This window comes from Melanotaenia boesemani, chromosome 1, assembly GCF_017639745.1.
Source record: "Melanotaenia boesemani isolate fMelBoe1 chromosome 1, fMelBoe1.pri, whole genome shotgun sequence".
NCBI lineage: Eukaryota > Metazoa > Chordata > Actinopteri > Atheriniformes > Melanotaeniidae > Melanotaenia > Melanotaenia boesemani.
The window spans coordinates 25,324,133-25,340,329 of record NC_055682.1 but is presented as its reverse complement, the minus strand read 5'-3'; the positions used below and the strand labels follow the sequence as shown (position 1 = coordinate 25,340,329).

Genomic DNA, 16,197 nt, shown 5'->3' with positions numbered 1-16,197 from the left:
CGTACCCCCTCCGCCGTCATTTCCCCACAGGAACACGGTAAGCCGTTCCTCCCCGCTGTTATTTCCCATACCTCGTCATATCCACACTAACCGTCTGCACTCTCTTAGGAACAGCATCCCGGACCTGGACCAAGCCTTTCACACTTATTATCAATAAACACTGTTATTTTCTCCCGCAACTCTGTGTGTTCTGCTTTTGGGTTCCCCTCCACTCTACAGCCTCGGATTGTGACAGACAGCTGCATTTTGTGTGCTCCATGATGGACAAAGAAGACTTTAAATGCATTTTTAGTCAGAAACCACTTCAAATGTGATTTTAATAACACAGCTAAGAACCTGTCCCATTCCCTTTTTTTTTTATTTTTTTCTAATGATTTTTCTCACTCCAAGGTCTCAGGTATTTCTTTTCGCCACCTTGCTTGTACACTGGTAGGCAAAGTTTAAACACTTCAAGAACAAGACTTCTGACCTCACAAGTGAGGTAACATTAGTTCATTGTGAAAACTGCAGAACAAAAGTCAAACAAGACTATACAAAGATTTGGGCACCCCAAAATGGATTTGGGATTTAAATAATTGACTTCCCAGAGCTGAATTAGCTGAAATAATCACAATAATTATATATATATATATATATATTTTTTTTTTTTTTTTTTTTTTAAAAAAAAAAAAAAAAAAGCATCATCTCGATGACTTTTGGAATTCAGGTAACCTTTTACTCTTATCACTAAGTTTTGATTTGTGATACCATAATGTTTCTGCACTTTCATCTCTCTTGTAGATAGTCAGGAACAGTAACACATGTGCTTCAAATGTTCCCCTGACTCTTTATCATTCAGTGAGAAAGAGGAGTCATATCTGAGCTCTTTTCTTTTTTTTTATTTGCAACCCCAATTACAATAAAGTAGGGATACTATGTAAAATCTAAATTAAAAACAGAATGCAATTATTTGCAAATCTCATAAACCTGTATTGTGTTGCTGGTAGAGCGTAAATAACATATCAGATGTTGAAACTGAGACATTCTACCATTTCATGGAATATATTAGCTAATTAAGAAGTTCATGGTAGTAACACATCTGAACAAAGTTGGAACAGGAGGCAACAAAAGGCCTGGAGTTTGTGTGGAGTTTTAATGTTCTCCCCATGTATTTGTGGGTTCTCACCAGATACTGCGGCTTTGCCGACGACACCACCATCTTAGGCCTCATCAACAACGACTAGAGCGCCTACAGAGATGAGGTGAAATCACTGACCAGCTGGTGCCAGTAAAATAACCTCTCTGTAAACATCAGCAAAACTAAGGAGATGATGGTGGACTTCAGGAGACAGCGTGTAGACCAGCACCCCCACCATCCACATCAACAACGCTGAGGTGGAACAGAGGGGTATTGCACGAAACCAGAATAAAGAAATCCAGGATAATTAAGCAAGCCCAGCTTGACCTAGCTTGCGCGGCCTATCCTGGCTTAATTGGTTGCACGTTTACTGAGCCAGGATGAGAAGGTGCGGCTAGGTTAAGCCAGGTGAAGATAGCTGGGATAAGTGCGTGTGCACGGCATACTGAAGCAGACCTCGCGATCGCTCACAGAATCACCGATGGGGAAATGGATAAAAGTCGCGCGTCCTACGTCACGGCCGCTGAACAACAGCTCCTGACGGAGTTCTCTGACGAAGTTAAGGATATTATAAGGAAAAAAGGCAATACCAATGCCATAAGTAAAGAACGCGAGAGAGCCTGGCAGACAATAGCCGACCGGCTCAATGCGTAAGTGGTCAAAAACTGTACAATTAATAAACAGTGCTCCACTGGAACTGTCATAATTAGGCTACAATTAAAGGATTACTTTTCAAATCCACTAACTGTTGTATACTTTAAGAGTGACAAGCAGGTGCATGTTACTCAGGAAATGTAGAGCAAACAATTATCCACAATGTGTCATTTAATCTATTTTCCTCATGTAACGTTTTTATCTATTTTATCTTTCTGTCCTTCATAAAGGACAAACCTGTCTGGCCATAAAAGGACCTGGCAGCAAGAAAAAATTAAATATAAGAACAATTTGCAGGCTGGTAAGTGACTCCAAAGTAGATAACCGTGAACAAATGAGGTGAATAGATGAGGTGTCTGCTGACATGTTCAATGTCTGTATGATTGTAGCAGTTAAAAAAAGGCCTATAGAACTGGCACAGGGGGCGGCCCACCAAGCCAGGATGTGACTCCAGCAGAGGAACTGGCCTCCATTTAAATAAAGGGAGGCCAGTGATGGAGGGGATCCAGGGAGGGACAATAACTGACTCTGTCCCAGCCATAGAAACTGTCCGCTTCATACAAGGTACACAAAGTACGGCAATTCTACTGCACATGGAACACAATCAAATATAATATAGTGTCTGACTTTGGATAACCTTGCAGTGTCTGGGAACACAGTTACACTTTTGGAGCCACCAGAAGATGATCCGGTTAGTACAGTGTCTCCAAATCACAGGCTTGGTATGTTCTGTGAAGTCTTAATCCGAGTCCTCTCGCTGCATGTATACGGCAGGAGGAAGGCACATCTGCAGCTGCAGAATGTACGTCTGCAGATGAGGAGACTGTCAGTGGAGTCCAGAAGGTTTGAGGCATGTCAATTTTATGGGATTGGCCTGCTTATTTATTCCATGAAGGATATGAAGTCAGTGATGTGGTACTAATAGAAAATGTGTAGCAGGACCCGGATGCTGCACAGTCTCCTAAGCGGCCTGGTAACATTGTGAGTATTGGCTAAAGTAAATCTACGTTATGCACAAATCCTGCTGTGCTAACTGACATTTCCTTTACAGACTTCACAAACTGTCAGAACACTTTATGCAAAGCACCTGGAGAGACAGATAGAGCTGGCAGATGTTAAAATCAGACTCAAAAAGAGAAAGCTCCAAGAACTAGAGCTGGATCTAGAGATTAAACGCCGGACACTCAGAAAACTGGACCTGGAAATCCAGAAACTAGAAAGAGAAGTGAGTGTTTCAATGCACACAGTAACCATATCTGCAATACAGTGTTTTAATCCTTGTTACTTTTGCTGTCGTAGGATCCAAGCAACCAAGACCAATGACTGCTTAATAAAAAAAAAAAGAACTAGAACATTGGTGTCCGTCCTCTTTTCATGAATGTAAAAGAATTTCAAAGAACCACCAGTGCTAAACAAAATGCTCACACAGAAAAAGCTCTTTTATTAAATAAAGGGGCTAAATCCAAAAATTAAGTGAAGAAACTTGCAATATATTGCTCCCTGACAAGTCTGCCATTAATGTTGTCCGGGAAGATGGGAGCATTTTCCCAGTCAACATCAACAGCCACTCGGGGGGGGGGGGTCTCTCCTTTCTTAGGCCTGCAATGTTATGCAGTACTACGCATGCAGCAATAACATCACAGGCTCTGTCTGGGGAAATCCTCAGGTGGTGCAGGCACTGAAACCGAGATTTCAGAAGGCCAAAGGTCATCTCGATTCGAGCCCTTGTCTTGGTGTGTGCATGGTTGTAGGCCTGCTGTGGTGGGGTTTGGGGATCTGCAAGGGGAGTCAAGAGGAATGACTCACAGGCGTATCCTTTAGCTCCCAGCAGCACACCAGAGAATTCACCTGATAATACAAAATATAATTTAGAAAACAGAGTTACACACACAATGTCCAAGGTGCTTACAGTACAAATGTGTGGGCTACCTTGTGAAAGTCTCTCATAAATTGGACTAGCCCGAAAGACTCTAGAGTCATGCACTGAGCCAGGCCACTTTGCCTCCAAATTGCTCTGACCTGTCCCTGAAGACTCGTTCACGTCTGAATGCTCTTCTGAGGATGCGGGCTTCCTCGTCCAGCACATCCTCATCCAAAAAGGGCAAGCCATTATGAAGAGGGAACAGGTGAAGGGGAGTTGGACCTGAATATTCTACATTGCCCTCGTCACGGATTTCTTTGAATACACCTTTGTAACCTCATCCGCTGTGTTTTGTAATCTCAATTAATGCAATAAAACACATATTTATAAAACCTCTGACAGCAATTTGACGAGTAGTCTTCATTAGCATAGTAATATAACACTTGGCCTGATGAAATCATGCACTTATGACCAAGTTGATATTGTGTGATGAAATCGTGATCCTGTATTTAAATAAAATGACAAAAAAAAAAAAAAAAAAAAAAATTATATGCACTGCACTAGCACTACATGACAGCACCTGGGTCCAACTGGACTCAAAAGCGGTCTGACTAACACTTAATTATGACGTCCCATCTTATTTGAATTCATGCTTGTGTTGTTCTTACTGTCAAATGTAAGTCGCTTTGGATAAAAGCGTCTGCTAAATGACTGTAGAATAGAATAGAATAATAATACTACAACTCGAATCCATATAAAAAGGCTGTTGCGATTACGAACATATTTCGATTAAATGTACAGTGACTGTATATGTAATATTTTAATACTGGATGATTAAAATGACGCGCCATACTTAGGAAGACCATGGACATGCTGTAAAACACATTAATTCCTCATAGAATTGACATTGGACATGCAGGTGACTCGCTAGGATTAATCTTAGCCTGAGCAGTTAGCCTGGTCTGGAGCAGGCTAGCTGCAGCGGATAAATCACCACAGTAACTTGGCCGGGATTAGTTTGAGCTGCTTTCATGCAACCGACTCAGGGCTAAATTCAGCCAGGATAACCAACATATCCCGGCTTAATCGCTTATCTTGGTTTCGTGCAATACCCCTCAGGTCAGCAGCTTCAAGTTCCTCAGTGTACACATCACTGAGGATTTGTCCTGGACCCTACATACAGACCCTGTGGTTAAAAAAGCCCGACAAAGACTCCACTTCCTGAGGAAGTTGAGGAAGTTTGTTATGAACACCAGCATCCTCACAAACTTCTACAGGACATTTACCACAGCAGGTGTCTGCGTAAAGCACACAGCATCACTACAGGCTATACTCATCCAGCACAAGGACTTTTTCGTTTGCTACCATCTGGTAGGCAATACAGGAGCCTGCCAGCACACACTAAAAGACTCAAAGACAGTTACTATCTCCAAGCTGTCAGACTACTGAACTCTCGATAATACTCACAATAATAGTGAACTCTCAATAATACTGCACTAAACTACTTTTTGTGATGCATAAAATGTTTACTGCTGCTGCACTATATGAATGCATCATGTATGTCACTACCTCACTATCAATGCTACTTGTCTATGCAATAACCTGCTCCACAACCCACATGCAATACTATACTATGTGCAATCTAAAATTCATTTGAAGTAATATTACCACCTGTCAAATACTCTACTTACACCTTATTTAATCCTACCCGGACCTTGTATTTTATTATATTATATTTTATTATATTTTTCACTATATTGTTTACTCATTTCTCTTGCATTTTAGCAAACTCTTTTTACCATGTACTATTATTGCATGCCACTAGTACTTCTTGATTATCTAGCGAGTCAAACGGTTCTTCTCATCCTAAGCATTTCATTGCATTGTTGACCTTGTATCAACCTACATATAACAATTAAACAATCTTAAATCTTGAATCTTGAATCTGGAGTTGGATGTTCTCCCCATGTATGTGTGGGTTCTCAACAGGTACTCCGGCTTCCTCCCATAGTCCAAAGACATGTATGTTGGGTTAGCAAACTGAAATCAGCAATCAATGTTGCAGCTCCATTTAGAACAAAAACAATAAGGTCCAAACTTACACCACAGTGGAGAAGCAAAGTAATCACAGACCAGAAATCACAGGAGAGCAAACAAGAAATCAAAATTAACCATTCAATTAGAAAATTTTAAATACCAACTGAAAATCTACAATAAAACAGTTAAACAGTCAAGAACACTTCACTTTTCCAGTCTCATTGCAGACAATAAAATAACATCAAATTCCTGTTTAAAACAATAAATTCTTTAATAAACAGATTTTTATCAAGTCCTACATGCCTGCATTGCATATGAGGACTTTACAGACCACTTCAGAGGTATAAAATCAGTGCTACTAGATTCAGCCTTTATATTGACAAAATATTGATTTTGAACAGATCTGAAGCATTGTTTTTACCCGAGGAAACACTTGGAGAGTTTTGTCCTGGTTGATGCTAAGATGTGAGGTCAAATTTTTCCCAACTAAACCCAACAACTTGAGATCCCATTCCCACATCGCTTTTAAAAACATTTTATGGTTTGTCTGAGTTAGAGCTTTTAAACATTGTTAATTACTCTCTTCAGACAGGTGTTTTCCCATCTGCCTGTAAAATGACAGTGGTGAGGCCCCTTCTGAAAAAAAGAGTAAGTCAGTAGATCACCAGATTTTATTAGACAGACTGAGAAGTCTGGTGGGTGTCTCTGGTGCTTTTAAATGGTTTTACTCCCATCTCACAGATCAACAATTTTTCATAAATATGGATACATTCTCCTCAAGAATCCCTCAACTCCTGTGTGGGATTCCCCAAGGATCAACTTTAGGCACAATACTTTTTAATCTGTACATGCTGCCACTTGGGGATGTCCTCGTGAGGCAAAGCATTGATTTATCACAGCTATGCTGATGATACACAGCTTTACATCACTGTGTCTCCTGATGAACTGGAGCCAGTTAACGTGCTTTTAAACTGTATTTTAGAAAAGTCATGAATGGCAGGGAATTCCCTACAGCGTAACCAGGACAAAACCAAAGTTTCAATTATTGGTCCTGAAGACAAGAGAAATAATTTTACCAAAATTACTTAATTTCAAACCTCCTCAGTGTGTGAGAAATCTGGGTGTTCTTTTTGAAACCCAGATCCTTTTTGAGATGGATTTTATTCCACATATTAGAAATGTCACAAAGCTAGGATTTTATCATTTTAAATTTATTGCCAAAGTGCACCCATTTCTCTCTCTTGTCAGTATGGAGGGCTGATCCAGAATTCAGAGGCACGTGTTCTGATGAGGACCAGAGGGCGGGAAGACATTACACCAGCTTTGAAATTGCTGCCCTGGCTTCTTGTGTGTTTCAGCATTGTTTTTAAGGTTCTTTTATAAATGTCTTAATGGTCTACGAGCCTTCTTATTTATCTGACCTGTTTTTAAATTATGAGCCTTCGCGGACCCTGAGGTCATCTGATACCAGCCTCTTAGTAGTTCCTAAAGTCCAGACTAAGACTTTTGGAGAGGCCTTGTTCCATCAGGCCCTCGACTGTGGAGGGCCTCAGGGCTGCAGAGACTATTGGTTTAAAAAAAAAAAAACAAGCTCAGGACCTACCTTTTTAGCTTAGCTTTTAATTGAATCTTTATTGTGGTTATTTGGTTGTGTTTTAGTCTCTTATTCAATAAATTTTTCATTTAGTTACTTTATCGATTTTTGTGTCTTATTTTGTTTTTGTTTTGTTTTGTTTTATTTTAGTACAATATTTTTATGTAGTTTTAAAGCATATTTTGTTGCTTTTATCTGTTGTTTTTGCTTTAGGTTAATTTGATCTTTGTTTTAAGCTTTTAACTTTTAAATCCAGTTTTTCCTCATGGGAATCCATCCCACCAACATTTCTGCCTGCTTGGTCTGCAGGTCAGTTGTCATGACGGCCGCCCTTGTTTGAGTGGCTGGGGATCCTGTACTGCAGCCTTATGGCTATGGTGGGGACCCCGGCTTGCTGTGACCAAAATGGTTCCTGGTGGCGCTCGCCGTGGTCATGGGCGGGTTGGTTCCTGGTGTGGATAGATATCCAAAATATCATTTACATGCAGCGTCAAGCCAGATATCTTCTTTTTTTGTAGTATTTTTTTTTTACCTACATTCACTTAAGTGACAGAAACAGGGGTTAGAGTTCTTGTTTGGGTAGAATAGGAAGAGAAGGAGCAACGGAACGGGCTGGTACTTATGCTCTGCTTGTGTTTGTGTGTGTGTGTGTGTGTGTGTGTGTGTGTGTGTATGTAATCGCATATGTGACTGTGTAAGAGAAAGACTAGAATGACTTTAAATTGCTCTGTTAAATTTATTGTTGCATGAAAGTTTGTTTAATTTTAATATGTATAAACTGTTTTAATTATGTAAAGCAGTTTGTGTTGCTTCTGGCATGAAAAGCGCTTTGTAAATAAATTTTAATTTCAATTTGAATTTAACTGGTCACTCTATTCTACCCAGGAATGAGCATGAATGATTGTTTGTCTCTCTGTATTGGCCCTGGGATTGACTAGCACACTGTCCAGGGTGTACTCTGTCTCTTGCTTAGTACAATTAAGATTGATAGGTGGATATTTTAGAACAACATCACATCCAGACATCTCTTTCAGGGAAGACCTTGCATATTTCAGCAAGACAATGCTAAACCACATACTGTACTGATCACAACAGTATGCTTAAGAAGAAGAAGAAGAGATGCTGAACTGGCCTGCCTGTAGTCCAGACCTTTCACTAACACAAAACATTTGGTGCAGTGTCAATGAAAAGATGAAGGCCCAGGACTATGGAGCAGCTAGAATCTTGCATCACACAAGAATGGGACAACATTGCTCTCCAAAAACTCCAGCAACTGTTCTCTTCACTTCCCAGATGTTTACAGACAGAAGATGGGATTGGTAAGTATCATGCTGTTCCCATTTTTTATTTTATTATGATTTTTTTTAGATGTGATGCTGCCATTCAATTCAAAATGAGTTAATATTTTCCATGAATTTGTAAAATGTCTCAACATCTGATATGTCATTTATTTTTAAGTAACAGTAATAATAATAGCAACAGTAATAATATATGATCTATTCTGAATATATAGGTGCAAAATTCGTTGCTTTCTGATTTTATTTATGTTTTTCAGAATTCCAACTTTTTGTGAATTGGTGTTAATTCTGTTTTTATTTTATTTTTTTTCTTTTAAAAATGTTTTTTATTTGTTTATTTTAACATTTTCTATTCTTTGTAAAGACAAAACCATGTGTCTCTGAACATTTTACTGACCAGGCTGAGGTGAGGGATAAGACCTTCACTGTCTTTTATTCATTTTAATCTGACGCGGTGTTGCTGCACCTCCGCGCGCGTAGTTCGTGAGTGCTTCTCGCTCTTGGAGGCGCGTGTCAGAGCAGCTTAACACATTCCAGCAGAGACAGAAAGAGAGAAACAGAATGTGTGCGTGTGTTTGTGTGTGCGACAGAAAATAGCGCAGAGAAATCTTTTAATGGATTTTTGGGTGCAGCTGCATTGTTGTCCGTTACGCGCCGGGAGTCTATTTTTCGCAAATTATCAGATGTGGACGGAAACAACCGAGGTTTAAACCCACCATATAGTTGCAGCTAAACAGAGGTAAGATACAAGAAACAAGCATATGAGGGAGATTGTTCTGTTGGTACCCAAAACATAATCTTCTCCCTGTGGATCCATATTCTACTAAAAAAATGTGGCAAAAGCTGTATTTTGATGTATTTAGCGTATTTTTAAGTATTTTTTTAAACTAAACATTGAAGTTTTAAGTTTACTAAAACGAGAAGTGTAAAACCATCATGTTCTGCTGCACCATTTGGTTATTTGGAGACCATGGAGCTTGCCAAGTAGTGATAAGATGTGTGAAATTAACTCGGGCTGCTTTGCATAGCGAGTCATTAAAAACAAAATTGTTCTGTTTTAGGGATAAGGTTTGCATACATTGCTCGAAACCAAAACGAATATATTTGATCTGCGATCCCATAACTTTTAAATAAATAACATTACATCACAAAATATAGGGGCAAAGGAAGAAACAGCTAATGTTAATACTTTAACTCTCGTTGCAACTTAGACATTTGGCTAATACGTGATGTACTAGGCTATACTTATACATACACACACACACACACACATATATATAGTCATATATATATCTATATATATATATATATATAGATATATATATTCTACCATATTTGACAGAGAATTTTTTCAAGTATGTGTATCGATTTACAAGCCTTCCTCGTGAGAATATCTGTCCTTCAGCCTATACATATATTTTCTGTCATCAGATAAAGGAGTATGGACGGCCACAGTCTTATTCAACACATTGAACGAGACTCGGAGGCCACCTTAATGCCTTTTTCGGTTACCGCTGATTGGCTAGACGATGGAAACGAGACGACAGAGAATCAGTTCCAGCAGCCCAACTGGCAGGTGGGAGAAACACAAATGGATAAGAAAAAAATTACTTGAAGGTACAATCGGCTCTTTTTTTAATTACCATAATTTACATCCAAGATCCTTGAAGCAGTTATAGGACAAACTCGTGATAAAACAGAGTATTAATAAATTAATGATTCAACAAGCCAACAAATTGATTGTAGATTACACCCCTTTTTGTAGTTTGTATACAATATAGAACATGGTAAGATCCTCTTGTATAAAAAATAAATAAATAAATAAATAAAAAAACTGGACTGACTTGTCTTTCAGGTCTGAATGTCTCACTGCTCTTTGTACACACAAGTAACTCTCATCTCCTCTCCTCTCCTCTCCTCTCCCCTTCTCTCCTCTCCCCTCATCTCCTCTCCCCTCATCTCCTCTCCTCTCCTCTCCTCTCCTCTCCTCTCCTCTCCTCTCTCAGGTGGCCCTCTGGGCTATAGCGTATTCCCTAATCATCCTGGTGTCCATCACTGGGAACGTCACAGTGATCTGGATTATCCTCGCTCACAGACGCATGAGGACAGTAACTAATTACTTCATCGTCAACCTGGCCTTTTCTGATGTTTCCATGGCAACTTTTAACACACTTTTTAACTTTGTGTATGCGCTTCACAATGACTGGTATTTTGGCCTGGGTTACTGCAGATTTCAGAACTTCTTTCCCATCACAGCCATGTTTTCATCAATATACTCTATGGCTGCCATCGCTGTGGACAGGTAAGAAAGTTTTCTAACAAACTGAGAAAGACACGTTTACTTTTTTGTCTGTCAGTTTATATTGATACACATTAGACACTTTTCTGTACCAGCAATCAGGCTCTTTTTGGGTGTCGGATCTTTATTTTCTGCAACACCATATTCAGGTGCTACATTATAAAACCCAAAATAGGAAGAATGACCACTTGCTGGAACAAATTAACTCAGAACTAAAGTTCATTAACATATGACCTGCCCAATCTGAGATATGGTAATGCACTGACTTCAATTATGGTGCATAATTTATGACTATATGGAAAATTTTTCATCCATTTTCAGAGGTTCTATTTCTGTTGGGATTTTCTTTATAAATCAAATAATGACTTTTTGTGAAATTTGTTTAATTGCAGTGCATGAGCAGCATCATTTAAAGCCATGCAGTCTACTACAGATGAAACTGCTGCATGAAGGAGATATGGGTCATCTGAGCAGAGAAACAGATGTTATTAATGCTTACTGAAGCATGAATGGTCAGTCTGTTATTCATATAAATATGCTGAGTGTATTATATATACTGACTTACAAGTTTGCATTTACTGTCTCATGTAATGCGACGGCTCTGCTATAAACATTGTAATAATGAACCGTTGTTTATTCAGCGCTTGTGAAACCCACAATGCAGATGGATATTAATGATCTTTACTTTAAACAACACCACCTCTCAAAACAACCACAGCTGAATCCATACATTTCTGACCCAGCATCAACACATCTTCAGACTGTATATTATAGCTATTTATTAGATGTATTGCGGTACACCCAGAAAACTCTCAGCCAAGTGTATACTCATTCCAAATATTGTTTGAACAGCTAAAATACGAGTAAATGTCTGGCAAGTTTAGAGGGTTTTGAGATAAACTGGCATTGTGTCATCTAAAAAGGAGAAAGTTTAAGAGTTGTCCTGCTTGTGCTTTAACCTGAATCCAGCAGAGAAACTGTGAGATGCTTAATAAATGAATAAATACTATAAATAAATACTTTAGATCACTAATGCTTTAGTGTGAATTAAATGCTGACAAACTGAATAATAACACAAAGACATTTGATCATTAGGTTTACGATTGGTTGTCCAAACTGTTTTAGTTAACTAAACTCTTTTGTGGAAGATATTCTTAATATACAGTATAACTTTAAAATATTAAATTTACTTTGAGTTAGATAATTCTGGGGGGAATTGCACTGTGCAGTGCAGCTGTTCCCCAAGAGAGACTTACATTCAAGCCTTTGAATATTATTGTAGTCTTTGATATAGCAGTCTGTGTAATATGAGAAATGGGTCTGGACCCTGGGATAGATGTGATAGTGAATGAGCCACGTGATAAGATCAGAAGATCAGTGTAAAATGTGCTTATAATGAGAAAATTTCCTTATTAGAATCACGTTTGTGGAACCACTTATTTTAGATTTATTTTTCCTTTCCAGACACATGAACTGCTAAACATAATCTCAAGAGCTCTTAGATGGAACAATATGTTTAATTCTCTGCAAATGTGACATAAATGAAAACAGGTTAAAAAGTGAGATCATTGGAAATTAAAATAAACATGATTGCTTGGAGCTGCAGTTGAGTTGACAGTTGTTCTGACTGCAACAACAGAAGGTCACAAAAACTGGACTTTAAACCACATGTAATTTTTATGCAAATAATTTTCTGCAAGATCTCACTTCATTACTCATAAAACATTCATACTGTCTGCTCTGAGTGTTTCAAATTTATGATTCATTGTCATAGTTGAATAATTTGGCCATAATGATGACAATGATGGCAGCAAAGCTGTGAATTATAAATATGTGTTATTTCATTAAAAAATTTTGTGTTCAGCAGAGAAAAAGGGTTGTTATAACAGGGGAATATATATATATATATATATATATATATATATATATATATATATATATATATATATATATATATATATATATATATATTTGACCTAAACATTGTGCTTCATTTGAGTTGCTTCTTTTTTTTTTTACTGATAAATGAAGTAATTTAGTGTTAATTATCTCATTACAATGAAACGTTCTGCTGGGGAATTTTGGTGTTGGCATTCACACATTACACTAACAACACCAGCTGACTTTTCCCTTCAAAGGTGCATATAATTTGTATTTTGCAACCACTGTTCTTGTCACACTAAAGCATGAAAGCAGGAAAATTGTGATTATTCTTGCTTTGGCAAGTGGTCAAGACGTAACCAGAGGCACAACCTTTAGTTGTTTAGTGTCGTGCTTTATGTAGAATAGACCTGGCTTTGATTATTTTTTTTTAATTAAAACAGGTATGACATAGACAGACAAATTGTAGTAATTTCATTGATATTATACACTGAACAAAATCCAGGTTTATCTAGTAATTTTTGAGGGGACACACTGATTAATCTAAAGGTAAATAAGCCATTAATTCACCATTATTATATGAAATCACAGGCTAACCACATTTTGAAGCTTTTTTAGGACAAGAAAGTTATAGTTTATTCCACAAATTTATACTTATTGTTTGCCTTTCATAATCTAATTTTGTATATTTTCCAGTGTCTTTGAGAAGTTACTTTTATAGTCCTTTAAAAAAGATCAGCAATAACCTTGTGAGTAGCATGAAGAGATTTAAGTTGTGATTTTACAGCCAGTGATATAATGAAATAGGTTGATTATTGTGAGAAAAGAAGACTTGAAAATTTGTTGGACAGATTTCTGAACAGGCCAGAAATTTTAAAAGTCGTGTTGTCAAGCTGGATGAATCGGGCTTGTCTTGTTTCTTCAGGTACATGGCCATCATCCATCCTCTGAAGCCTCGCCTGTCCTCCACCTCCACAAAAGTTGTGATTGCCTTGATTTGGATTGTTGCGTTCTCACTGGCTTTTCCTCAGTGCTACTACAGTGTGACAAGATTTTACTACCCCAGGACTGTGTGCATGGTCGACTGGCCTGATGATTATGGAGGAACACACCAACTAAGGTGAAGAAAGGAGGATGAATTAAATAGACAGACAGACAGTGAGATTTCTAACAAATTTTTGTTTGGCATTTATGTGGATTGTGTGAGTTTGACTAATGTTTTTTCCTTTTTTTTCTTCAAAATCCCCAACTGAGTTAATTTTTCCACCTTTCTTTCTTTCTGTGTGTGTGTGTAGTTACCAGTTTGCAGTTATATTGCTCATCTATTTGCTCCCTCTGCTGGTGATGCTGGTGACCTACAGTTTAGTTGGCCGATCACTGTGGGGTGGGCACATCCCCGGAGAGGCGTCAGACCATTACCACAGTCAGATAACAGCCAAGAGAAAGGTCACACTGTTCTTTTTTGTACTTTTGTCTCCAAGTCAGAAAATTGAAAGTAAGCTAAGTTATATAACTTGAACTGGGAAATGTAGCAGTAAGCTGTCCTTATATGTGCTCTGATTGGAATTTTGCATCCCGTAGGTGGTGAAGATGATGGTAGTTGTGGTTGTGACTTTTGCTCTCTGTTGGCTGCCCTACCATATCTACTTTATTCTGGGATCATTTAACAGAGACATTTATAAGCAACATTACATTCAACAGGTTAGCAGCTGCCTCTCTGCTTACTTTGCATTAATAAACATTGGAACACTTACTCATCACTCCTTGTATCTTTTTCAGGTTTATTTGTCCATTTTCTGGTTGGCGATGAGTTCAACAATGTACAACCCAATTATTTACTGCTGTCTAAACCAAAGGTAATAGACATAATTGTCTGCCTTTCTTAACTATTTAAAATTTTTGATAGGAATATATATAAATTTTAATAGCTAGTATGAACAGTTATAATTTGTTTCCATATCTTTTTTTAGGTTTCGTGCTGGTTTCCGTCATGCCTTCTCTTGGTGTCCCTTCATCATAGTATCAGAGGAGGACAAGATGGAGCTGCAGCACACAAACACCTTCAGAGTCACAGTGACACGGAGCCACCGCAGTGACACTTCTTACACGCACACGTCCATAAAAATAAAACACACACAGAGAGATGCTTGCTTACAGCGGAAAAAATTCACATGTAACACACACAACTCACATTTGGCACAGGAGTTGGTCAATACAAAATCCCCATCTGCCAAGCTTATGGAGCACAGTCAGTGACTCCTGGAATGAATTATGATGTGGACATTCAAGATGAGACAAAGCCAATACAAAAAAAAACAAACAAACAAACAAACAAACAAACAAACAAACAAAAAAAACGCAGCCAGTTAAAAAAAGAGGAAGGCCTGCAGACTATCAGACAGAGCTGAGAGAAGAAAAAATTCATACAGAGGTTTTGGAGAGAAGGATTGCTCATTATTCTATGAATGCCAAAGCGTTTATGTTTGTGACATTACTGTATATACTGGACAACAAATAAGACTGTGGGTTGTGTAGTGAGATTTGCTGCTATTAATAAAGTCTGAAAATTCATTATTTTTTTCATCACTGATGCTTAATTTCTCTATTTGGCTATGTTGGTGTTGTCAGAAAAAACTGTTGTTACTGGGTTTCAAATGTACAGAATGGATGAACAGTCCAGTGGCATCAGCATCAAGCCTTAACATTGTTGGCTGTTTTCTTCTTTAAAAAATAATCTAGGAGGAATTTTCCATTTTAAATTGTTTCTCTTTTCTAAATTTCTCATAAAGCAGTTATCCAGTTATCCAGATGTTCCTGGGTGGAGCAGTGAAAATCCATAGTTAAAATATTATCAGCAGTGAGGACATCCCCTCTTGCTTCTGCCTGAAAAACATTATTATGAAAACCTTTTTCATTTTTTAATTTGTTTTAAATGTGATAAAATTAGCCACAAATGTGCTGGATGGCCTCAACGTGGTTTTCATCTGATTAGCATGTATCCGTCACTGTTGGTTGTTACATTAACACATATTGGTTTCATGATGGTCATTAATACAGTGTATTTCTTATATGTTGTGATTTCTTTTGTTTATACAGGCGGTGTGTGTTCTTTGGTGAGGTTACAATAGGATGTACTGTTGAATATATTAATATTAAGTATACTGATAAAGTGGAAATGTAAATTAGTGATTTGTGATAATGTTTTCAACTCTGTAGCCTGTGGGTGTTACAGTTTTAGAACGTTATAAAAACTAAAGTTCATTGTAAGTTTTTGACTTGTTAAGCACCCACAGTAACAATGTGGAAAATCTGTATTTGCTTTCAACAGAAAAATTATTATTATTTTTTTTTTTTTTTTGTGACTTACATAAGGCCAATACTCTATTTAACCATGTAGCAGTGGTAATAAAACTTTCATGCACTATGAACACAGATGCATTTATTTCATTTGCAGTA

General features: G+C 37.8%; 1 protein-coding gene across 2 annotated transcripts; it reads left to right on the top strand.

Moving 5' to 3' along the window:
• Positions 1-9,100: 9,100 nt before the first annotated feature.
• Positions 9,101-16,165, top strand: tacr2 (tachykinin receptor 2). 2 transcript variants are annotated; one of them, XM_041976902.1, is made up of 8 exons: positions 9,101-9,300; positions 9,993-10,137; positions 10,568-10,863; positions 13,667-13,861; positions 14,037-14,187; positions 14,323-14,442; positions 14,521-14,597; positions 14,712-16,165. In XM_041976902.1, the coding sequence occupies exons 2-8, from the start codon at positions 10,003-10,005 to the stop codon at positions 14,995-14,997; spliced, it is 1,260 nt and encodes a 419-aa protein (XP_041832836.1). In that variant the 5' UTR covers positions 9,101-9,300; positions 9,993-10,002; the 3' UTR covers positions 14,998-16,165. The 2 variants fall into 2 exon arrangements, with proteins under 2 accessions (XP_041832836.1, XP_041833645.1); XM_041977711.1 differs by lacking the exon at positions 9,101-9,300 and having other exon boundaries at positions 10,051-10,178.
• The last annotated feature ends 32 nt before the right edge of the window (positions 16,166-16,197 follow it).

What these genes read in the sequence shown, in the direction of transcription:
- tacr2 (XM_041976902.1), top strand. Translation starts at nt 10,003, where the DNA reads ATGGACGGCCACAGTCTTATTCAACACATTGAACGAGACTCGGAGGCC. An exon ending in TCCAGCAGCCCAACTGGCAG is followed by an intron (nt 10,138 to 10,567) that starts GTGGGAGAAACA and finishes CTCCTCTCTCAG; the next exon opens with GTGGCCCTCTGGGCTATAGC. An exon ending in TACTGCTGTCTAAACCAAAG is followed by an intron (nt 14,598 to 14,711) that starts GTAATAGACATA and finishes ATCTTTTTTTAG; the next exon opens with GTTTCGTGCTGGTTTCCGTC.